Below are 22,863 nucleotides of genomic sequence, written 5' to 3'. Positions count from 1 at the left end.
TTACAAATACCACTGTGGAAAATGTATAAAAAAATTCCTTGGGGAAACCTTAATACATTTTCCTTATGAAGGGGTTTGTCCACATTTATTGTAGACAATTTGACTTGTCATAGCAGGAAGAGCACAGGTATAACTAATAACTTTTACGATGGCTGTGCTCCAGCTCCAGTAGTAGATAACACAAATTCTTGTTTCTAATAGATTATACAAGACATTAACTTTCATGAATGCACGATCTGTAACTCAAGCAGCCAAGCACTAAGCAGTGGTTCCTAAACTATTTCTGAAAGGGACCACTTTTTTTTTTATGAGCAATGTTAAGTAACATATTTAATGGATATATATTGTTATATGTAATGAATAATAGTACAGATTAACTGATTAAACTTCACATTTATGCAAATAATAAACTGCAGGAAGTCTGTGTAAAATGCTGTTTAGCCATGGTGCCACAAATCTTGTTATCCTAACATAGCGTACCTATAGCCTCACAGAGTTTCTTTAAATCTCAGCTGGTATGATGTGACCATTTTACCATGAAGACAGGGGATGGCTTTAGATATGTATCATCGGTTTTCTCTAGTAATGATCATGTCCTATATCATTCACTGCTTGACATCATCATGATCTCCTGCCAAATCACACAAAGGGCAATGGAAACTTTAGTCATCCACACTGTCTAGTCATCCACACTGGTTAGCTGGCACTTCTGAAGAACTGAAATTATTACATGTTGTCTCATTGCCATTCTGCTGAGACAATGCTTTTGACTGTTATCACAAAAAACAATCACAAATTCCTTTTGGGCATATGGTTTACATTTAAACTTTACTGGATGAGAGGTCACAATGGCTTTTCCTCTGAGGTTTCCAGAACAGAACCAAACATGTGCAGGGGAAGTTTCATGTCCTGTGAAGTTTTAGAGATCACAAGAACATTGGCACGAGATTTCCTAAATATGGGGTTCAACCTTGAATCATCGACACAAATACAACTTTAGTTTTGATTTGATTTTTAGGGAACTATCATATTTGTATAGCCTAAATATACAAAATCGTTTATCATATGGCAGTGATAGAACAAATTGCTGACCTTTATTGGCAGATATTTACAGATACGCAGCTACATGCAGTAGCTCAGACATACTCAGATTTAGTACAAGAGGAAAGAGTTACTGTTATTGAGTATTTAAGTAAAGATCCTAAAAACAGTATTTTGGTGTGGTAAAAGTAAAATAACACATTATGCTGAATGGCCCATTTCAGATTTATTCATTATTTCACTGAATTAAAAATGATTTTATACTTGGAGACATTTCTTTAATGTAGATGAAAAAGGTGGGGCTGATTGAAATCACTTTATACTGTATATTCCTGGTTAGATTAACCATGCATTTGATCTTAGTTTTTATATTTTGGATTAGTTAAAGAAATTGGTTAAAGTGAGCAAATAGCTAGTAGAGAAAAGGTATAAAGTATATAACGGAATTTTTCAAGTTAAGTACAAGTACTACATTTTGCAGGGTAGGCTATACCAAATCTTTGTATATGGTTGAAGACATGTGGTGATCACATTATGACTCGCATCACATTTAAAGTAACATTCAATTCTTATCCTTCTGCATTGCACTTACTGTTACCACTCCCTTCCTGTATTGACCGCTGAGGTTTCAGAACACAGAGAAACCAAAAGTTTGCAAGGGAGGGTACTGTAAAGTTTTAGAGATCACAAGAACATTGACCGGGGACTTCCTAAAAAGGGGGTTCATCCACAAATCATCCACATGATTCAAACTGTGGTTTCAGTTTATTTTTTGTGGTTAAATAATGTATTGTTGGAATTTACAAAAAGTTATATTATATGGCAATTATATTACAACTTTCCAATCTTTACAGGTAGAAATGTACAGATATGCAGCTACTTTGCAATGTTTTATGAAGTTCTCAGTTCTAACAATACAAGAGTAAAGAAATACTCTGTAACAGAGAATTTAAGAAAAGTTCTTAAAAGTACAAACATATTGTAATCAAAATATACCCAAAGTACCAGAAATAAAAGTACATATTGGTCAATATTTCAGATTTATATATTTTATTAATGAATTACAAATGATTTTATAGTGTTGAATATGGTTAAAGGGGTCCCATTATGCTTTTTGGGGTTTTCCCTGTAGTGTGTTAAAGTTTTTTAGTGCATGTAAATGGTCTGCAAAGCATCAAATCCCAAAGTTCCCTCAAGAAGGAGTTTCTCTCGCACACACTCGCCTGAAACACTTCCATTGCACTCTTTTTGTTTACTTCTGCAACAAAGTGACATCATTATGTAGCACTTGCACTTCTATTGGCTAGCGCGCCAACACATTCAACGTAATATGCTAAGAGGCGGGACATCTCTAAGCGGTTGACCAATCACAACAGAACCATCCAGCTAAACAATCACAACAGACTGGGCTCTGGTTTCAGACAGAGGGTGAAAAGAGATGCTGCAGCACAGGCAGGATGAGAAAAATAAATACCTTTTTGAACATTAACACAGGAAATATTGGTGAGTATTTTTTCCAGAGTAATTACTATTTTGCTCTGAAATAGTGATATTTAATCATTTTGGAGTGTATTTATTACTCATAGCTTCTAGAGTGCGATCAAAAATGCAGAGTCAATTCTATTGGAGTTAAACCATGACCACACTGTAACGGAGGTGATCTCTGGGGCCATTGATCTCGGTCTCCGTTACGGATTATATAGCTTCATTATTGGCGAAGTATATTCATTTGTTCCACGCTAAAACATTGCACAGGAAGCATGTGATTATATGTCATTTATGCATATATTTGTCACAATCTGTCTATGTTTTAGTTTGTCTGTCTCTGTTTCCTGTTTTAGTTTGAAAAGTGTTCACCCTCCTGTCTTGTCTGTTGCTGGTGATTGCGTTCACCTGGTGCCCTGTGTTTTCTCCTCCCTCCTCACCTGTGTCTTGTTGGTTTGATTAGTCCTGTGTGTATTTAGGTTCTGTTTTCCTGTTAGTGTGTGTGTGTGAGGTCCTGGTGGCTGGTGACTGTGTTCACGTGAGACAGTCATATTGAGGCTGTGTATCCTGTACCACAAAGAGGAATAAATGCCCACACCGGGTTGTATTTGAACTCTCTGCCTCTGCCTCTGCCTCCTTGCTTGGTCGGGCCGCTCAATGGTCTGCTTCACACACGCCCACTCATGTTCCTTAAGCACTTTGGTTTATTGACCTTTTTTATTGTAAAGATCATTATGGTTCATTTATTCTATTCTGAGTGAAATTACGTTCGATTGGGAGTAAAATTACCTCCTATTATGAGTAAAATGGCAGTAGAGTTGTTTTTAATATACACTACATAGAGTAAATAACCATTAAGCAGAGGCAAATCTAAGCACATAATAGAGTAAAATGAACTCTAAAAATACAACTCTGAACAAAGAGTACATTTTACTCTATATAGGTTGGGACCAAATGTTATATTTTTAGAGTAAAATTTTCTTCAATTTGAGTCAATTTTACTCAGAGAAATTTACTGTGAAAGCATGGAGACACGTCACAATAAATCACAAAATACTAATATAAAACCCGAATAGTAATAAGTAACTCAAGTTATCAAATATTTGTAGTAAAAAGTGCAATGTTTGACTTCAAAATATTATACAACTTAAACTATAGTACAACAATTCTAAAGTAGCATACAACTGAAATGCTCGAGTAGGCTACTTCGAGATGTGCAGGGTATGCTTTGTGTACCAAATCTTTGTATAATGATTACATTTTGACTCACAACACATTCAAGCTAACAATAAATGCCTATCCCCTTGCAATCCTCTGACGGCCTCCACTCCCTTCCTGTATTGGAAAAATAAGGCTGAATATTACGCAACACACTACCCTCCTTCAGTTTACCTCTCCTCATGTGTGTGTGTGTGTGTGTGTGTGTGTGTGTGTGTGTGTGTGTGTGTGTGTGTGTGTGTGTGTGTGTGTGTGTGTGTGTTACTCATCATGTATTCTATTCTACGTGGGCAGTGCTGCCCACTTACGCAGCGAACCAATATCCCTGTCGACGCAACTGGACCTCGTGGTGGGATAGGGAAACTTCAGCAAATACAGGATGGGGTGGGCTTGGGTGTGAGGAAGAGAGGGGTGTGTCTGCTTAAAGCACATTCCATGACGGCCATATAAATATTCAGATTCAAGAGCGGCGCGAGTAGAGGAAACAAACAACTTTCCAAAACTTTGACGCTGAGACATACGAACGAACCTGACGTCCCATCGCTGATCCAAAGAGGAATACACGGAGATAAAGTAAGATTTGGAGTCATACTCTAACCGTTATTTCTGTGATGTTATGTGAAGTGACTTGTAGCAGTGCGCGCATGACCTAACGGTTTCTTCTTTCAGAGAGGGGAAAGTTTCCCTTCAGTTGAAGATTAGAGGCTAAGATCCCTAAAGGAAAGACATACACATCTAGCATATAAACTTAAAGAACAGACCATAATACAACGTATTATAGGCTTATAATAGGTCTATGATGATAAGCCATGTATGTTAGCAATTTAAAAGCTGGTCTTACTCCATAAGGTAAATGTGTCTTTATTGAACTTTGTCATCCTTCATTTTTCTCATGGTCTTGCTCTTTAGTTGAACAAAAACACGAGTTCCCCTGATTGGTTTCCATCAGTAAGAAAAAGTCTTCCCTTTATATCTCTAATAAGTTGTTTTTAAAGGTCCCATGTCATGGCCATTTCTACTGATCATAATTCCATTGTTGAGGTATACTAGAATAGATTTATATTGTGCAATTTTCCAAACTCACATTGGTTTCTCATACAGCATCTCTGTAAAGTGTTAGAAATTAAAATCAATGTTTTATAGCATAATTTAGTCTAAAACATACCGTCAGTTTAAAAGCTGTCTTATGAAGAACTCATTGATTTCAGTATTGTGTTCACACCTTAAAAGGTGTGAAAGGAGGGATTGTTAGAAATTAAAATCAATATTCAATGACGTAATTTAGGTTAAACGCACAGTAAGCTTTGTCGTAGCAGCTGATACCCCCTCTGTCACTGTATGCAAAACCATCTCACCCTACAAGACAGTGAGATATACACAGACACAGTATGCAAAACCTCACCCCCTAAAAAAGCGTCTGTTGATCACACATACATTTAAGATTCACTCTCAGAGAGATGACCTAATCAGAGAAACTAAGACAATGAGAAAGAGGAGGGAAGTTCCCTCCCTACGTCACCGCCCACCATTGATGAGGAGGGGTCACCACTGAGATATAGAGAGAGGTGAGGGAGCTCTGGACAGGACTTCTTCTTCTTCACCACGAGACTTCACCCCTTCACCCCGGCGAGGCAACAGCTGCTCTCCTCTTACCCTCTGCTTGTTGTATCATCGTGCCATTTAATTAAACTCAACCAATTTGAACCTTTCCGGAGACTCCATTAGTCTCTTCATTCTAAGCTTCTCTCCTGGGCGCGAGAACAACGAATACTTCTAACAAAAGTATGTGTATTCACTCTCTGTCCTAAACGGCTTGTTGGAGCTCCTGGAAGGAAAAACCTTCATAACACACAAGGGGACGGGTAATAACCGGAAAAGCATGACATGGGACCTTTAAAGCATTTTTCATTGAACACATCAATTAGTTGTAGTATTTCATGCCTTCACTGTAGCTGATTCCCTTTTCTTCTCTATGAAGGATGTGCACTGCGCATATTGATGTATTTGTTATGCATGTGATGTGTGTTGTGACATTTCTATCTAAAGTCAATTCATTAATTTTACACCATTGGGGAGCAAAATCACCAGACAAACAGGGGCAGTCATTTAAAGCTGGTGTTGTTGATTGGAAACAGTGACTTGAATTTAAAAAGCTTATCTCGGGGCCCAGTGGGCATACCAGAGGTGCCGGCATGCCAACACAAACTGACTGAAGAGTCAGTGCAAAGCTCCAGAGGGAGAGGCCACAGCATAATGGGAGAAGTGATACACAATAGGCAGGGGAGAAAAGATGAAGAACTAACTGTTGTTTTCAAGCTTGGCTGTGTTACAAAACCATTTAAATTAGTGCATTAAAGAGTGAGTGAAGAGCAGCCAAAAATTAGGCTGTGCAATGGATTTGCATGGTTTAAGAGGGTTGAGTGGATGACTCTAATTGGGCAATGTTAGGCCACCTAAGGTGCATTAGTGAGATAACTTGGCTTATTAAAGCCTGTGAAGACACGTATTGACAACAGAAAAAGGCTTTTTTAGTTGGTAAATCTGAAACGTTTTCCAGTTTTATTTGCCCTATTATAATTGTATCTTGCATTTTTATCTGCGCACATTTAGTCAGCTATTGTCTGAGTGTGCAGGTAAAGGCATGGAAGCTCCATTGTTTTTGATGAACTTAAATGAATTGCTCTAAAACCAAAATGTGTTGAATCTTATCATGCTTTTAACCTAATTTCAATGTACATGTAGGTTTCTTAAAAAATGTATACTGTATTAGAGGTCTGAGTGGATGACTCTAATCGGTGAATTTCAAGCCACCTAAGGCGCAGTAGTGAGATAACTTTGCTTTTTAAAGCATGTTAAGACACAAACAAAACAGCCTGAACATTGTTATTTAGGTGTTACATTTGGTAATATTTCCAGTATTTTTTGCCCAATTACAATCATATCTTGCATTATATCATGGCAAATATTTGGTAAGCCATTGTCAGGTGTGTGAATAATGTAATTTTTGTATTTGTTCACTTCATTTAAATGAACATGTTGGTTGCCGTAAAAAAAACAAATATTAGATGGTTGAGTGGATGACTTTAATTAGGCAATGCTAGTCCTCCTAAGTTGCAGTAGTGAGACATCTTGGCTTATTAAAGCCTGAGAAAACACCAATTACCAACAAAACCACCTGGAAATAATATCAGCGCACATATTAAGTCAGCCCTTGTCTGCAGAAAAAGGTATGCAATTGTTCTTAATGAACTTACATGAATTGCTTTCTAACTAAAATGTTTAGAGTGCTGTCATATTCTTACTTCATTTAATGAACATGTTGGTTCCCTTTTTTTAAACTAATATTAGAGATGTAGAAAAGGCAGCACTGAATGGGTCAGTGAGCGTGACTTTAGTTTTGGGTGGAGATCGTGTTGCAATACAAACAGCTGACTCCATCCATTGTGACTATCACAATGATTATTAATGTTTTTGGCCAAATATTTAGAGGATCTGGAAGCAGTTAAAGGGAGGGGAATGTTATCTGACCAGCAGATGAACTTAGGAAGTCCAGGAGCTGAAAAAACTGAAGCAAACCTTAATATTTAGCAGACACACAGATGGTGCACACACAAAGACACTCTCACATGGATTTTGAGGGGCTGATACTGTGAGGTGCCCCTCCCTAACACCACTCCCTCAGCTGTTTGCCCTTTTGAACTGCACCACATAACTTCACTATCACTGCATTTTTTACAAATCCAGTGTGCTTAGCCTGTCTGATACGGCTGTCCAATGCAAATAGTTAACAAGAAATCGATAAATAAATGTTACCATGCTTTATAAATTACTCTAACCGATGCTTGTCTGTATAAAAGTCTTGCTTTAAAGGTCCCATGTGATGGCCATTTCTACTGATCATAATTCCATTGTTGAGGTCTACTAGAATAGATTTACATTGTTCAATGTTCCAAACTCACATTGGTTTCTCATACAGCATCTCTGTATAGTATGTGTATTCACTCTCTGTCCTAAACAGACAAACTGTTTTTTTTAAATAACTTACAATTTTAAAGGGCTAGATGGCCACCATTATTATTGTAAACCCTATAGGGTGGGTGTCTTACCGTCATGGAAGAATTGACAGGAACAGCATATGGTACAAATGTGGGGAGGGCCTATAAACCGAACATCTCCTCCTATACATGTACATGTTTAGTTAAAAACAATGCAATTAGTCTAATTATACCACAGCTCATTACATTTTACGAGTGTTTTACTAGAACCCAAGAAACTCCTATAGTGCTTATATGTTTTGGTATGCCTCATACTGTTTTATATTTGTGTGCAGCGACATAGCCCTGTGTGGATTTTATGATAACAAGTTACAGATGGTGAGAAAAAGGAACGGACGGAAAGTTCTCCTCCCCCTCCGTCCATAGTAAACACTTTATGTTTTCACTTTCATAATGTTGACATTTCATAATGTTGACATTTGCTGTACGTGAACATCATTTTAAAATCTGAGGATGAGCAGAAAGAACAGGCTTATTTTCAATGTGACAAATGATCTAATTCCTTTGTGATTATTAGAGAACTGTATGAGGGAGGGGATGTGACAGTGTGATAAATGTTCATATGATCTACAGTACTGGACACCTACATCTGCAGTCTATGTGCACGCACAGAGACACACACACACAAATTACATCATTCCACAACAGCTGGGGTGAGACAAATGGAATCCAGCTGCTAGTAGGAGGTATGTTAGATTGCTCAGGGAGTGTAGCCGACAAGGACGAAAGGCTGAATTCCCCAGAATGATTTGAGAAAGCCTGGCGACTGGGCAGAGTGCAATTCTGGAATGTTGTAATTGTGGGGAAAAGTGAAAGAAATAGTACATTTGCTGTTTGATGATGAGGAGATATAAGAAAAGGGAGAAGTGGAACTGGAAACATTTTCTGTTAATCAGGTTGTTATGAATGCAAAATCTTGGCAAAATTGAACATATTGTAGCACACTGCCAATGACCTCTACAGTGTGAACATTAGTGTTTTTGACTTTGGTGCTATGGTGTTGAGCTTATGGCCTTCAACATTATCTCACGTTATCTTTTTTGCAGATAGGTTTGGTTATTTTTTCCCTCTCTGAGATTGTATCCACTCACCCCAATAGAGATGAAGAGAAATTATGTTTTTGGCCCTCATCATTAAATGAAATTGTTCAGAGTTTCAACATTGTTCTGTTTGCAGGAACAATGTAGGCATAACTCTGGAAAAAACACAGTGCAGTCAGCAGTATTCTTAAGATGAGTTTTCCTTTTGTGGAGAAAGGTTCCAATAAAAACTGTTCACAGCAAAATGTTTCAAACCTGAGGAATAATTCTAAAACGATTTGCATTGATAGATAACACTTGTGCAATGGTTCCTAAGCCTACTAAATAGGTCCACAAGTTAACGGATCACAAGATGATTAAGGAATGGTTAAGGTGGTAGCTATTCTGATAGATACCCATTATTGTGTTAACGCCCATCACTTTAAAGCAGGATGATGTTGTCACGTTATCTGTTATGAGTTATAACTAGTATCTGCATTGTCATTCCTGAACTTAATTAATTTTCCAAAAATGTCTCCTAGAATGCCAGGTGAGCGGTTGGCAGTAAGAGGCACGTCAGAGGTGGGGCGTTTCCCTGGAGTAGCCCCACCAACCAGGGTGGAGCTGACCATTCATAAAGATGGGGAGAAGAAACTGGAAGAGGGAGGCTGTCGCCGCTGGTTCAAGAAGATGTGTCCATGCTGCTGTAAGCCCCAGAGCAACACCTATGATGTTACAGATAAGGTGGAATTTGTCAAACCCCCAGCCCCGACCCCGACCCCGACCCCTACCCCTGAGCCTGCAAAGCTGACGGTTGAGAATGGAGAGGCTAAGGAAATGGAAGGTAATAATGTCACTAATATCACCCCTACAAGTCAATACTCATGCAGACACATACTTACATTTTGACTCTCCTCTCTCAGAAATGAAGTTGTCAGTGTGTTCTGTGGACCTGCTGAGCTCCAAGACGGATCAGAACAGAAAGGAGCATCACACTGAGCTGTTTCAGGGGGACGATATGATCATCCGCAGAGGACAGACCTTCCAGATAGAGATGGAGCTCAACAGGCCCTTCAGTGCTGACAATGACAAGCTGCACCTGGACCTGAAAACAGGTATGGAACAGATTGACAGTATCTGTACGCATGTCCGTATACCTTAAAAGAATCTCAGATTAATATGGTAAAGAAAGGTCATTACATTACATGTTACTTATTATACGCTTTTATCCAAAGCGACTTACATACTCAATACTGTGGGCAATCCCCACAGGAGCAATTTGGGGTGAAAGGAAAGCAAAGCATTAGAACATAACTAGGACAATATATTCTAAAAACCTCAAGGGCCACTTTTATTTCTTTGGGGGATTCACAAGGGAGTTTCTTTTTTTTTAAAAGAGAGAAAAAAAGGTAGCAGCAAAGGCAAATATACCCATACTTTAAGTTGATAGAATGGACCAAGCTCCAAAAACTGCTTCCCGCAGTTCCCATAAAGCAATTCACATGGTTTTGTTTGACCCACCCAGTCTAGTAAATGCCTACTTTTTCACATTCAAACCCCAAGTGTGTTAGTCATCTACAGTAATTCCCAACCACAGGGTTTCTCTCAGCAGAATTCAGGGGCATGTAGATAGTAGAGTACATACATTAACTTGAAAAGCCAGAAATTATATTTTTTATGAGAATAATATTCTCATATTTAGTGAGTTTTATTAAATTAATACATTTTCATAATCATTTTTTTATATTCTGAGATTATAGTCAACACTCTGAGTTTGAAGTCCACTGAAGAATTCAAATTCAGAAATATATTTATTATAAATATATTCTGACGACAAACTCAGAAAATCAATCAAATTACAACGTTAACCAAACTCAAACAAATATTTCACATGTGTCTTTAATCCTCTTCCTTATATTGCTACTTTCCATAATATAAATGTGGGACTCTCCATTAACTAGTTGTTGCTGTAAGCCCGTGTGAAACCCAGAAGCTGACTCAAAACAAAGCATGGGAACTCTGTTCAAAATTCCAAGCATATATCACATTTAAATCGAGCAGCAGTTCAAACATAGCTGCACCACAAGTTTTGGATTCCACCCACCACCCCACAGTGTTTACAGCTTCAAGTCTGCTGGACACCGGACACCTCGCTCTGATATTTACAGGCCTCATACAACAACCATCCACTGCACACTTGGGAATAAATGGCCCTTACATCAACACAGAGAGACGATTTTCCGTCACTGCTGCTTAGATAATCACATAGCAGTGTTGGCGCTCATAGCTATTTGAGCCATTCACATTCGACAGGCTACGATTACCTTTGCTTTCACAGTGCCATTCGTCGCAAAAAGGTTTAAAGTGCAGCACTAAAAGCTGGGCTTTGTATTGTAGTTTCACCCTAAGCTGTTATTTTGTTCAACTTGGATGGTCCATAACGATACAGAGTCAATTTTCCACAAAGGTGAGGTCAATCTGGTCGAAATCAGAGTGTTTTTCATTGATTTCCTTTTGTACAAGTCCCCAGGAAGTCCTGGCTGAAGTGGGCAAGAGAACAATGGTTTCTTGATAAACTATACTCGCTTGGGCAAATGGCAACTAAAGCCCAGCAGGGTGACACGAAGCAAATAGCGCACAGGAAAGCAACCAATAAGTCTTAATACTGCTCATGGGTTAGAATTGACTTTAGATAAACATTGTCTTCAAGAGAAAGTTTGCACAAAATTGTTTTCGCAGTTTGTTAGCCAAGCAACAAACCATGTAAAAAGGAAAATCCAAGCTAATAAAACACTCACAGATGTTCTTGGCTTTGTGCAGAGATGTGTGTGTATGTGCAGTGTCAGAAATGTTGTTTACTCAGAGAAACCAGTGCGTCATCCACTGTGGCAACAGACTAACGACTAACAGACTAACTCACTGTGACGTGAATAATCAAGTTTACTACTTTCCCAGCTATATGTGGCAATGAAAGCCTTCCAAGGCCACTTCTGCTCTATAACCTTATTTACATAAAACATTTCAAGGATAACTGAACATTGGAAGCATTGAAAAGCACATAGTCTAGCTGCACAACAACAAAAAGTTGTTTACACCTTGTGAACAATTGACCAGAAGCTGTGTTCTTCTGCCCTGCAAGTCCTTTAATTTACATGCATTTACAATAACATAATAACATTTACAATACAGGAATGGGATAGGGGGATAACTTCATAATGAACTATGACTGAAAGCAGAAGTCTGGGGCAAATAATTGCAAGTATTTTCACTGCACATGTCACAAAATGAGGTGCATTGTGGGACATGTAGTTTATGGGCAACGTGCTTCTGTAAAGCCACATGTAACCGATAATAAACTTATTATATTCTTTCCAAGCTCTTGCGGGCCACATAAAATGAAATTGCGGGCCGGATTTGGCCCCCGGGCCTTGAGTTTGACACCCCTGCTCTAGTGGTTCATAGCAAATCAGTTGCTTGTAGTTAACTTTAATCTCCTCATTTTTGGGTTTATATTCATTTTGGTTTCTAGCCAAGAGTTAGATGTGAAGATTTATGCTGCATTTATCTTTTACATCTGAACCAATGTTAAAACCGTTAGATTAGTTTAGCCTATAAGACTACGGGGAAACAGCTAGCCTGGCTCTACAGTAAAGTCAATCGAACAATTACATTTGTATTTCCCCAAAATGTTTCCAATTTACATTGGGTAGACTATTGTATATGGTACAGAACTTTATAAAATAGTAGCACAAAAGTATTGTAACACATTGGCCTTTTGTTCATGAAAAAGTTTTCCTTTTATTTCTTACTCTTTGGAATACTGGTACAACATGACTCAAATAATACCTGTGTGCTTTAGGTCCCCTGCCCCTGGTGTCCAAACGCACCCATGTCATCATCCCACTGGTGGATCACCTGGAGGATGAACGCTGGGAGGCCAAGATTGTAGAACAGAACGGCAACAAGATCAAGCTGTCTGTCAACTCTCCAGCCAGGGCTGTGATTGGCCTGTATGGGCTCACAGTGACAACCAGCACTTCGAAAGGCGAGGCGGCAAATACTTACAACTCCGACAAGAACATCGTCATGCTCTTCAACCCTTGGTGTGAAGGTAAGATTGGCAGTGGTGGGTGCACACATGGCTGAGGGTGAAACACAAATTGAGGGCAGCAAGGAAGGAAAGACAGACAGAATTACATAAAAAGTATTGTATCAATTTATATCTGGCTTGACTGTTATATTGAAAAAGTCAATATTTTTCTTGCAGGCGAACTGTCTAATACAGCCCAACTACCAGTTCTCCCAGAACATAGCTGCTGCATTATGAATAGCCTTAACATTCTGATAGCAGGTGCTGGCACAGTTTTAAGCTGTGAGAGGAGACCTGATATAATTTAACACATGGGCGAGGAAAGCTAACTCAACCCATGAGCGTGTTGCTGTCCATCAAAAAGCTACAGCTGTGTAACTATTATGTAAGGTCACTGGCTTTGATTCAAGAATGCTAGCACTTAAATCACAAGCAGACTTAAGTATGGGACCCAAACAGATTGTGTGTAGGAAGAAAACAGACCATCTTATGAAATGTTTATACATAAAGACATGATATTTAACCTTTGTTTGTGCATAAATCAAACACTTTTAAACACTTTAATATCATGAATATTGGTTTTTTTAAATAGATAAAAGCAAAAACAAACTGTAATCAAAACTGATGAGTAAGCAGAAGTGACACGAGTGGGGGAATGCTGAAGACTATTTTACGCAAACAAAATGTTACAAATGACCAATCAAAACACACTGTGAAAGTGTAAGTAAGATTTAAGAAGGAAACACCCAAACAGGACTACGCCCTTGTGGTGAACCCTTATCACAAAGTAACCAATCACAAAAGAAAACTGTTCTTTATCACACCACAATTAAAAAAATGACCACCATGCTGTATTACAGAAGACTTAAACTAATGATTGAGAGGACAAACTCATTAAGAAAATGCTAACTGAGTTAATAAATCAAGTGATAAGTATTGTCATTTTCTCATAGACTTCTATACAATCTGACTTCTTTTTGTAACAAGTGGAGTCCCCCCTGCTAGCTGATAGAGAGGAAGCATATTTAAGGCACTTAAGCATTGACCGACTTTTAAGGACCCTTGGGTTGCTAACTGGTTTTTCTGTTTGTATTTAAAACAAAAAAGGTCAGTCTTATTTTAAAAGAATATGCGTACTTATTATTCTCTTATTCAGTTAATAAAGCCTTAGGAAATAAGGTCCATTGTTTATCTGGCTGAGTTCAGTTTGCTGAGCATTGCAAACTATCCGCACAGGATATTTGACCAAAATAAATATATTTGCAACACAGAAAAATAAAAAGAGTTGGAACTGGATTTGATAAAAAAATTAAAATATACGGTCTGTCCTTCATTACACTGTTGCTGCTTTTAGCCCGAAAGCCCAATCTCTTCTTCTCTCTTTCAATCTCTTCTTCGCGAGACCAATCACTTCCTCACGCTCATAAAATTCAAAATCGCCATGGGGCAAGCTCACAGTAATCCTGCAGCTGGAGACAACCTGTCCTCGCCCTCGCTTTTACTGCCTCCTGGTGCACTTCCTGACTTTAAATGCCTTTCCCACCCAGTCCTGCTCTCTGCTTGCTATCTGTTGGCCTGATCCTCACTGCACTGTTCTGTTTTCTGTCTTCCTCCTTCTTCATATCCTCCCGTTTGTGTGTCTGTTTCTCCCTACATTGCACTCCCAATATTCAGGAAGAAGTGAAAAACACAATCATCACCGCTGCCAGATGCTGTCAGCCTCAGCCTCTACTTTCTCCTGTAAAATCTCAAGACACTCTGTTACGCTTCACGCCCCACTCACGCCCTCCCCCCTTCCCCTCCCAAGCACAACTTCCCCTCTTTCTCTTATTCGTCCCTCATGACTTTGTTAAACCTCTTCCTTCCACTTGATTTTTTCTCATGTCCATCTTGAACAGTGTTTTTCCTTTCTTTCCTTACATCAAATTCCTCTAACCCACTCACGGTGGCAACATTAAAGGGTGAGAGATTAGGAAAAACAAAGACACAGATTTGTGAAGTTTATGTCAGAGATGCACTGCATGTCAGAGTCTGTAGGGCTGATGTCACTCAAAACAGGCGGCTTCCCATAAATGAACGTGGGCCCCACTGCAAGGTCCATTGAGTCATTGTGTTTCCTCATCATTTCCTGGCCTTGGGTATCCTTTCACACAGTTTGTGAAAATGAATCACATTCCTGAGTGGTTTAGTCACTGAAGAGGTGATTAAAACATGGATCGTGGGTCATTTTCACAGACAGAGGAAGGCAAAAATATTAACATTGAGCCTAATAATTAAATACAATTATAGTTTAACATTAAAGTGCCTCTTATTTCCTGTTGAAGCTGGTTTAATAGGATCAACTTTAGTTTTCAAACGTAACCGTTTAAAGCATAGGATAAACTGGATTAAATTATATATTCTCAGTATTATTACACTGGATTACTATAATCTAATGTCATCATGTCTTTCCAGAGGACACAGTGTTCCTGGATGATGAGGAGGAGAGAAAGGAGTATGTTCTGAATGACATCGGGAGGATTTACTATGGCACAGAGAAACAGATCGGGGCCCGCACATGGAACTTTGGGCAGGTACGGACTATCAAGACAAGATGGGACTGGAAATTACTGAATGCTTATGGTTTGGAAATGATATCATTGCCTAGGCGATCCTAATGGAAATATACATCTTTAAAACAGGGTCAAAATATATAGTTTTATTCTTTAAAAATACTAACCATTTTTGTTTATTTAAAATGTAATACAAGATATAAACAGGGTTATTTTGGGACTATTTTTATGTGCGGATTACTACACATATGGTCCACTAGTGAGTATATCCAGCAGCACATTGTTTTGGCTTTATTTATTATCAGTTGCACATGCTTTAAGTTTCTTCTACCACAAATTCTTCTCCTATCTTTGTTGTGTAATATTTCTCAGTTGGTGTAGTTATTGCTATCAATGTTTCAAAGTAGGACACGTCTTCAATTTGTTCCCCAATAATATAATTGAATCCCCATTCGAGTGACCTGCTGTCTGTTGCTCAGGATCTGTGTTTTTGTTTGTTTTGGCTGTAGTTTCATGAGGGAGTTCTGGAAGCATGTATGTTTATCCTGGAGAAGAGTGACATGCCTCCATCTGGTCGAGGGGATGCTGTCAATGTGGTTAGAGTCCTATCTGCCATGGTGAGTTTTGATTTATCAACATTCCACTATCTCAGGATATTAGAAATATGGGGGTCATGAGTCCAAGTCCTTGAATATATTTAGTTAACTTTTAAATGTATCTCTGTGAATATTGCTGTTTCAAAGCCGTGGTGGGACAATACTAAATGCTTTATTTTTGGCCTAAAAGTAGTCGAATTTCCATATATTCATTAAAACAGTTTGCCATGTGTTTCCAATCATACATTGTAGCCAACATAAAGATTACTAAAAAAAACATATTCAGGAAACGATGAAGAGGACATGACCCCAAATGTTCTCATAGCTAGCAACGGTTGTGTTCTGCTTGGATAATTAGCATTGTAATGTATACATGAGAGGATTCATTTGTAATTCACAGTGTCCCTATTTTTTTTTTTTAGATAAATGCTCAGGATGACTTTGGGGTCCTGGTGGGGAACTGGTCTGGGGATTACTCTGATGGAGTCTCTCCTTCTGCATGGAGCAGCAGCGTGGAGATCCTGAGAAAGTACCACTCCTCCAATGGAACGCCCGTGTCTTACGGACAGTGTTGGGTCTTCTCTGGGATCACTACAACGGGTTAGTATATCAAGAATTACAGAGCATGTGATGCAGTGTGAAGGAACATTGTGTGTTTATGGAGACAGGTTGAGCTCGTCGAGTGAAAAGCTATACTTTCTGACAGAGGTGTGACAAGAGACTCCTCTATGTGTTGTTTGTGTGCAGGCCATAAAGTTCCCAGTGTTCACGTAAATTTGATAAACAGTCATGATGAGGGACTCCCTGTCTATCAGGCCCTTTTCATTAGCTCTCACTGCTCTGTAACAGAACACTTCATTCATTGTACATGCATGCAGGAGCCCTCACATGGTAGCTAGCTGACCTTAGCACCTGATAGCAAGCCATAGCTCATGTACACACTCATATAAATACTTCGAATAGGCATTCCTATCATACCTACCACTTTTGTCCCCAATAGACCCACATGTGTTGCTTTCAGTCAGCCATCATTAAACAAGTTCCATGCCCCCATGCAAGCGTCATCATGGTAGAAAAGTCATAATGCTTAAGTTTTAGCATCTGCCAACAAACAACAACATACAATTATTAACAAACTTCTGAATTGAGTTCTAACAAATCTTTCTCTGTCTGTCTTTGTTGCCAGTTCTTCGGTGTCTTGGCATACCCGCCCGCAGCGTGACCAACTTCCAGTCTGCTCATGACACTGATGTATCCCTCACCACAGATGTGTATTTAGATGAGGATATGGAGCCAATCGACTACCTCAATAGTGACTCTGTGTGGTAAGATGTGTAACTTTACCAGGCCAGGGCACCCTGCTGCTAAATCCAAACCTTAGGAATGCGCCTTATATTTAGATGTCCTTCAAAAGCAGTCCGTTATAATTTGAAACCTCAGAGACGTAAAGCTTGTTCAATTATTTACAACTCGGATGCTAATCTGGTATCTATCTGCTATGTGGTAGTACTGTTTTTAAAATAACTCTAGAAATATTTGTGCCATCTGTTGTTTCCCCATAGCTAAAGTTCACAATGAACTTTTGCAATATACTGTAGCTAAATGTAGCTAGTGTTAGCCGTCTTCATTTTGATCAATAATTCTTGTAAAATATAGGATCCATACTAATTCCTTACTATCGTTCTATCTTTTTACACCATTGTATCAATAATGAAATCTGATTCTATTTTTGCCCAACCTGCACACGTTCGATTCTGTAAAACTATAGTAACCCAAATCTGACTTTAAAGAGCAACTTGCAGGTTAGAGACCCCAGTGAATAAATGTGTAGGAAAATGATGTATACACTAGATTAAAAAATATATATACAGAAATATACACTACAGTGACATCTGGCGTCGTTTTTGTAAGACATTTTTACTTCCGCATAAAAAAAGACCACCCGCGTGTGACTTCACATCAGGGAGAGCGGCCGGTCTCACGTATGAATGAACATGGTTCACAATGCTAGTTTTGACACAGAAGAGGTTGAAAATCTATATTCGTATGCATATAATGGACCACAACCTTATAATTATGAGCCTGCTAGGCGTCCAAGAGACCAGGAGCAGCCAAGGATTAGAAGAAATAACGGCCATCTGAGAGAAATGGTGCTGTGGTGTGAGGAGAACCAGTGGAGAACTGGGCAGCTGTCTTGGTGAGTGACCGGCGTTAGCTCCAGTTAATGTTAGCTAACGTCGGTCACATCACAACATTGTAAAGTTAGCTATCATATATCAGGCTATAACTAAAGTAGTATTGATAATATAGTAACGTTACTGACAGGACTGTTGATACTGATCCATAACAGAAACTAATGCGCAAGTATCAGCCGTATCTCGCGTTACCTAATGCAACTCCACACTACGTCTTACGGTGCTGTGTACCGGAGGGGAGAGAGAGAGCAGCGAATTGGGCCAACACAGTCTCACGGCATTTCGTGTTATAGTCACAAAATTAATCTATTGATTCGTGTTTACCAACACGATTTCGCCATTTTTTTCGTCTCACACAGAACGATTTTAAAAGCAATGTAAATAATAACAAATTAGAAGGAAAAACAGATAAAAGAAAATACAGATTTCAGTATCCTGACACAGAACGATTTAAAAGCAATGTATTTCTATTGGTAGTATGTTTCGTGCCTGCACCAAATAATAACAAATTAGAAGGAAAAAAAGATGACAAGAAATACAGATGTCAGTATTCTGAGGCTCTGAGCCCCATTTATTTTCCTCGCGGACGGCAAAAAAACTCCGACATCATACAATTTAAAATAAAAGGGATAGGGTTAGGCTTAGGGTAAGATATTGAGTAAGAACATGTTTTTATGAACCACACAGCTTCCGGTCTTCCAAGACCCGACCGGACCAAAAGACGTGGTGCAGGCACGAAACACACTACCAATAGAAATACATTGCTTTTAAAATCGTTCTGTGTGACACGAAAAAAATTCGAAAATCGTGTTGGTGAACACGAATCAATAGATTAAATTAATTTCGTGACTATAACACGAAATTCTGTGAGACTGGGTTGATTGGGCAGAGAAGAAGTCAGAGAAAGTTGCTCCCCTATGTGACATAATATGACGTGTTTGACGTTTAAAAAAAAATGTCTCGTAAAACATATTAAATCCTGCATTAACTTTTAGCCTAGCCTGGTTTTATCCAAGAATAACTTAATCCGGGACCTCAAATAAACATAATTTTTTAACCATCTAGGAACTTTCATGTATGGAATGACTGCTGGATGGCGAGACAAGACCTGCCCCCCGGTCATGGAGGCTGGCAGGCTGTTGACTCGACCCCCCAGGAGACGAGCCAGGGCACCTTCCGCTGCGGGCCAGCCTCCCATCACGCCATCCGATCTGGCCAGGTCTACCTCAAACATGACACGCCATTTGTCTTCGCTGAGGTGAGTGCTAGAGATTGGCAAGTGCCCAAAGTTGATTCTAGATTCATGTTGATGCAATACCTTGGTTGAACTCCATCATCAGTATTAACGTCTCATGTACTTGTCTATCAGGTCAACAGTGATAAGATCTTCTGGCAAAGAAACCCGGACGCCGGTTTCACGCAGATCCACTGCGAGAAGAAAGCTGTTGGCCACCACATCAGTACTAAAGCAGTTGGCTCTGATGAACGGGCAGACATCACACACCTGTATAAATATCAAGAAGGTACTGGAGATAACTGCCTTGAACTATCCTAATATGTAATGATTTAATACTATCTCTGCTGCATAGATCACATTCCTCTTATCTCTTTACCTGCTCATATTATTAAAATGTGTATGTATCTGTTTGCTCAACTTTAAGCGCTATGTTTCGTAATAACTGCAAATAAATCCTAAAACATCAGACAAAATCACATGCACTCACATTCTCCTCCCTCTGTACCAGGTTCGGAAGAGGAACGGATCGCTGTGGAGACTGCCAGTCGTTTTGGCAGCAAGCCAGATACTTACTCCACGGCCCTTGCAGAGGATGTGTTAGTGGAGGTGAAGATGGAGGGTGAAGGGCCCAGGATGGGTGCTGACGCCAAGCTGAGCATCATGGTGAAGAACCTGAGCTCGCAACCTCGCCGCACCACTCTGCATAGCCAGGTGGCCGTCATGTACTACACCGGTGTGCTGAAGGGCACCATTAGGAAGGAGCAGATACCTGTGGAGCTCCTTCCCAATGAAGGTATGGCCCTCCCACAAAGCTGCTGGAGTCAACATTCTTATACTAACAATGGCTACATGTATGAAAGAGGTCGCTCAGTCACAATCTTATAATTTAACTATGCAGATCTACTCATCTCTTCAGTGTTTAGAGTCATTGTTTTGGTTAGTAGGCACACTACTTAACTGTTTTGATTTAGTGTTACTGCTCTCATCAGCAGCGGGCAGCTATTTTCTGCAAAAAACACTCTAAAAAACTACTGTACACAGTACCTTTTGACAGCCAGAAGGCAGACAAAGCAGTTGATTATTCTCTCAGGAGTGGGTGGAGACAAATTCACAGCCAAAAGGAGAGTGGTTGATGCTTTTTTACGTGTGCTACCTTTGCAATATCAACTTAAAAAGTCAGCTCAGTGTGTGTTACAGCATTATATACACTGAGAAAAAACGCTTAGAATATTGAATTGAGCTAAGGGATTTTGCATTGCTCATGACTTTTCATTTGTATATGTAGAAAGTGTGACTACAGTGGTCTCGCTTTAATGCAGTTGAAAGCACAGGAACGGCCAGGGGAGCTATAATAATAAGCGACTATGGATTTAACAAAGGAACAAGTTCATCAGTGAGCTTTGAAGGTGTCAGGAGGGGAACTTTTTCTTAACCTTTGGCCAGAGGCAGGCTTGCTATTTCCCCTGTTTCCATTCTTTGTGCAAAGCCAATCAGCTTAAAATGAAAGAGAAAGTATAACTTGCATTGTGAAAATGTAAAATACTGAAGCATGGCTCTTTTCCTTACCTTTCCACACAGAAAAGACCATTGACTGGGTGCTGCCCTACCAACAGTACCAGAACCAGCTGGTGGATCAGGCCGCTCTGATGCTGACCCTGTCTGGAAGAGTCAGTGAGACCCAGCAGGTGGTAGCCAACCAGACCACTTTTAGGCTCCGTACACCTGACCTCAACATCACGGTAGGTTTTAGACTTACTGTAAATGTTTTGAATTAAATGTCACCTATTATGCAAAATCCACTTTTTCATGTCTCTTCTACATCAACATGTGTCCCCTCTGTGTAAAGAGATTCTGAAAGTTTCAGGAAAAAAGATTCGCTCTCTTTTTGTCCTGATCCATTTATATAAAAACCTGTCTGAAAATGAGCTGATCAGATTTTGGCCACTTTATGATGTCATAACGAATTTTTGGCAAGGTAACACCCACAAGAATGAAAAACAGGACAACACAGATTCACACAGATTAGAGATGAATACAATTAAAGATAAAATCAAAGATAACATTTTTAATTATATACATATAAGTAACTTTAAAATAAGAAATGAATTAAAATGAACATATACATATTTGGGTCCTATATACATATTAGATATATTTACATGTATGTGTGAAGTACTTTTTATGTCTAAAGTTACTTTTAGATAATTCACTAGAACAAAAGGAACATGTTTTATTCTACCCCTCTGACTCATTTTAAATTCCCCTCTTGCAGCCTTTGGGAGACGCCATTGTTGGCAAGGAGATGGCGGCCAAGATAACCTTCACCAACCCCCTGCCACGTATCCTGAAGGGAGTGGTGTTCAGAGTGGAGGGCCTGGGTCTGCAGAAGGGCCATGAAGTGATTGTGGGGTAAGAACACAAGACACTTCCTTCACCCTCACATTTCCCAACAAGCTTGACTTCTCCAGACTAATATCCCACTCCTCTTCCCCCCCCCCCCTCTCAGTGATGTAGGCGGCCACTCCACAGTGACACTGACCGAGCACTTCGTCCCAACCCAGCCCGGACCCAGGAAGCTGGTGGCGTGTCTCGACTGTAAACAGCTCACACAAGTGCACGGAGTGGCTGATATCGTCGTTCTCGAGAATTGAGAGGCTTAATATCTTCCTCTACTATCACTATTTCCTTATAAAATATGAACTAAGAGCCTCTAGTTATATGAAAAGTGTGCCAAGTTCCTGTATCTTAAACAATTTTATACTACGGAAGCATTTTTTTATATGAAACCACGAATAGGCGATTAGAAAATGTAGCATTATTATCAGTATTATTGTTTTTGTAACTTATAATATTCTTATTCTGCCTTGCTCTGAAGTGTCTCAACTGTGGTGATGTATGCAGCAGTTTTTAAATGCATGCACAGCAAATGATCACCAGATGCGGATTCACGACGCTGAAAAACCAACACATTTCCACCTTTACAACTCTCTATTTGAAGAACCTTAACCCTTAAGCTAGGAATTAGATTGCACCATATCTAACCACAGTGGCCTTAATTCACCTTACAGTAGCTTTACCTGCTTCAAGTGTTTAACTTGAGCACTCAAAATAAAATGTGAATGCAAGTATTTTAATAACTTTACAGTATTTATCTGCCATATCTACCTGGAATGTTCTTTTCTGTATTGTACTTGTGATAGTAATAAACCTTGAGGGAGAAAACCACCTGAAATCATAAAGTGACTTTTTCTTCTTCCATGTACATTAGACAAGACTTTACTGGATAGAGGGGAATACATGCAGTTATGTCATCCTGAAATCAAAGAGGAAGCAAGTGGCTACCTGTAGGCCTACTTCTCTACAGTCAACCATTAT

General features: G+C 39.3%; 1 protein-coding gene across 1 annotated transcript; it reads left to right on the top strand.

The window, feature by feature from the left end:
* Positions 1-4,035: 4,035 nt before the first annotated feature.
* On the top strand, positions 4,036-22,727 carry tgm1l1 (transglutaminase 1 like 1). Its single transcript, XM_034137347.1, has 14 exons — positions 4,036-4,317; positions 9,361-9,662; positions 9,742-9,933; positions 12,678-12,929; positions 15,363-15,481; positions 15,970-16,077; positions 16,479-16,656; positions 17,243-17,381; positions 19,317-19,509; positions 19,621-19,774; positions 19,997-20,281; positions 21,067-21,227; positions 21,761-21,897; positions 21,995-22,727. Exons 2-14 carry the CDS (start codon positions 9,362-9,364, stop codon positions 22,137-22,139), a joined length of 2,364 nt encoding a protein of 787 aa, XP_033993238.1. The 5' UTR covers positions 4,036-4,317; position 9,361; the 3' UTR covers positions 22,140-22,727.
* Positions 22,728-22,863: the final 136 nt, after the last annotated feature.

The sequence above is a fragment of the Trematomus bernacchii genome, unplaced genomic scaffold (genome assembly GCF_902827165.1).
Source record: "Trematomus bernacchii unplaced genomic scaffold, fTreBer1.1, whole genome shotgun sequence".
Classification (NCBI taxonomy): domain Eukaryota; kingdom Metazoa; phylum Chordata; class Actinopteri; order Perciformes; family Nototheniidae; genus Trematomus; species Trematomus bernacchii.
This window is presented reverse-complemented; position numbering and strand designations above follow the sequence as displayed.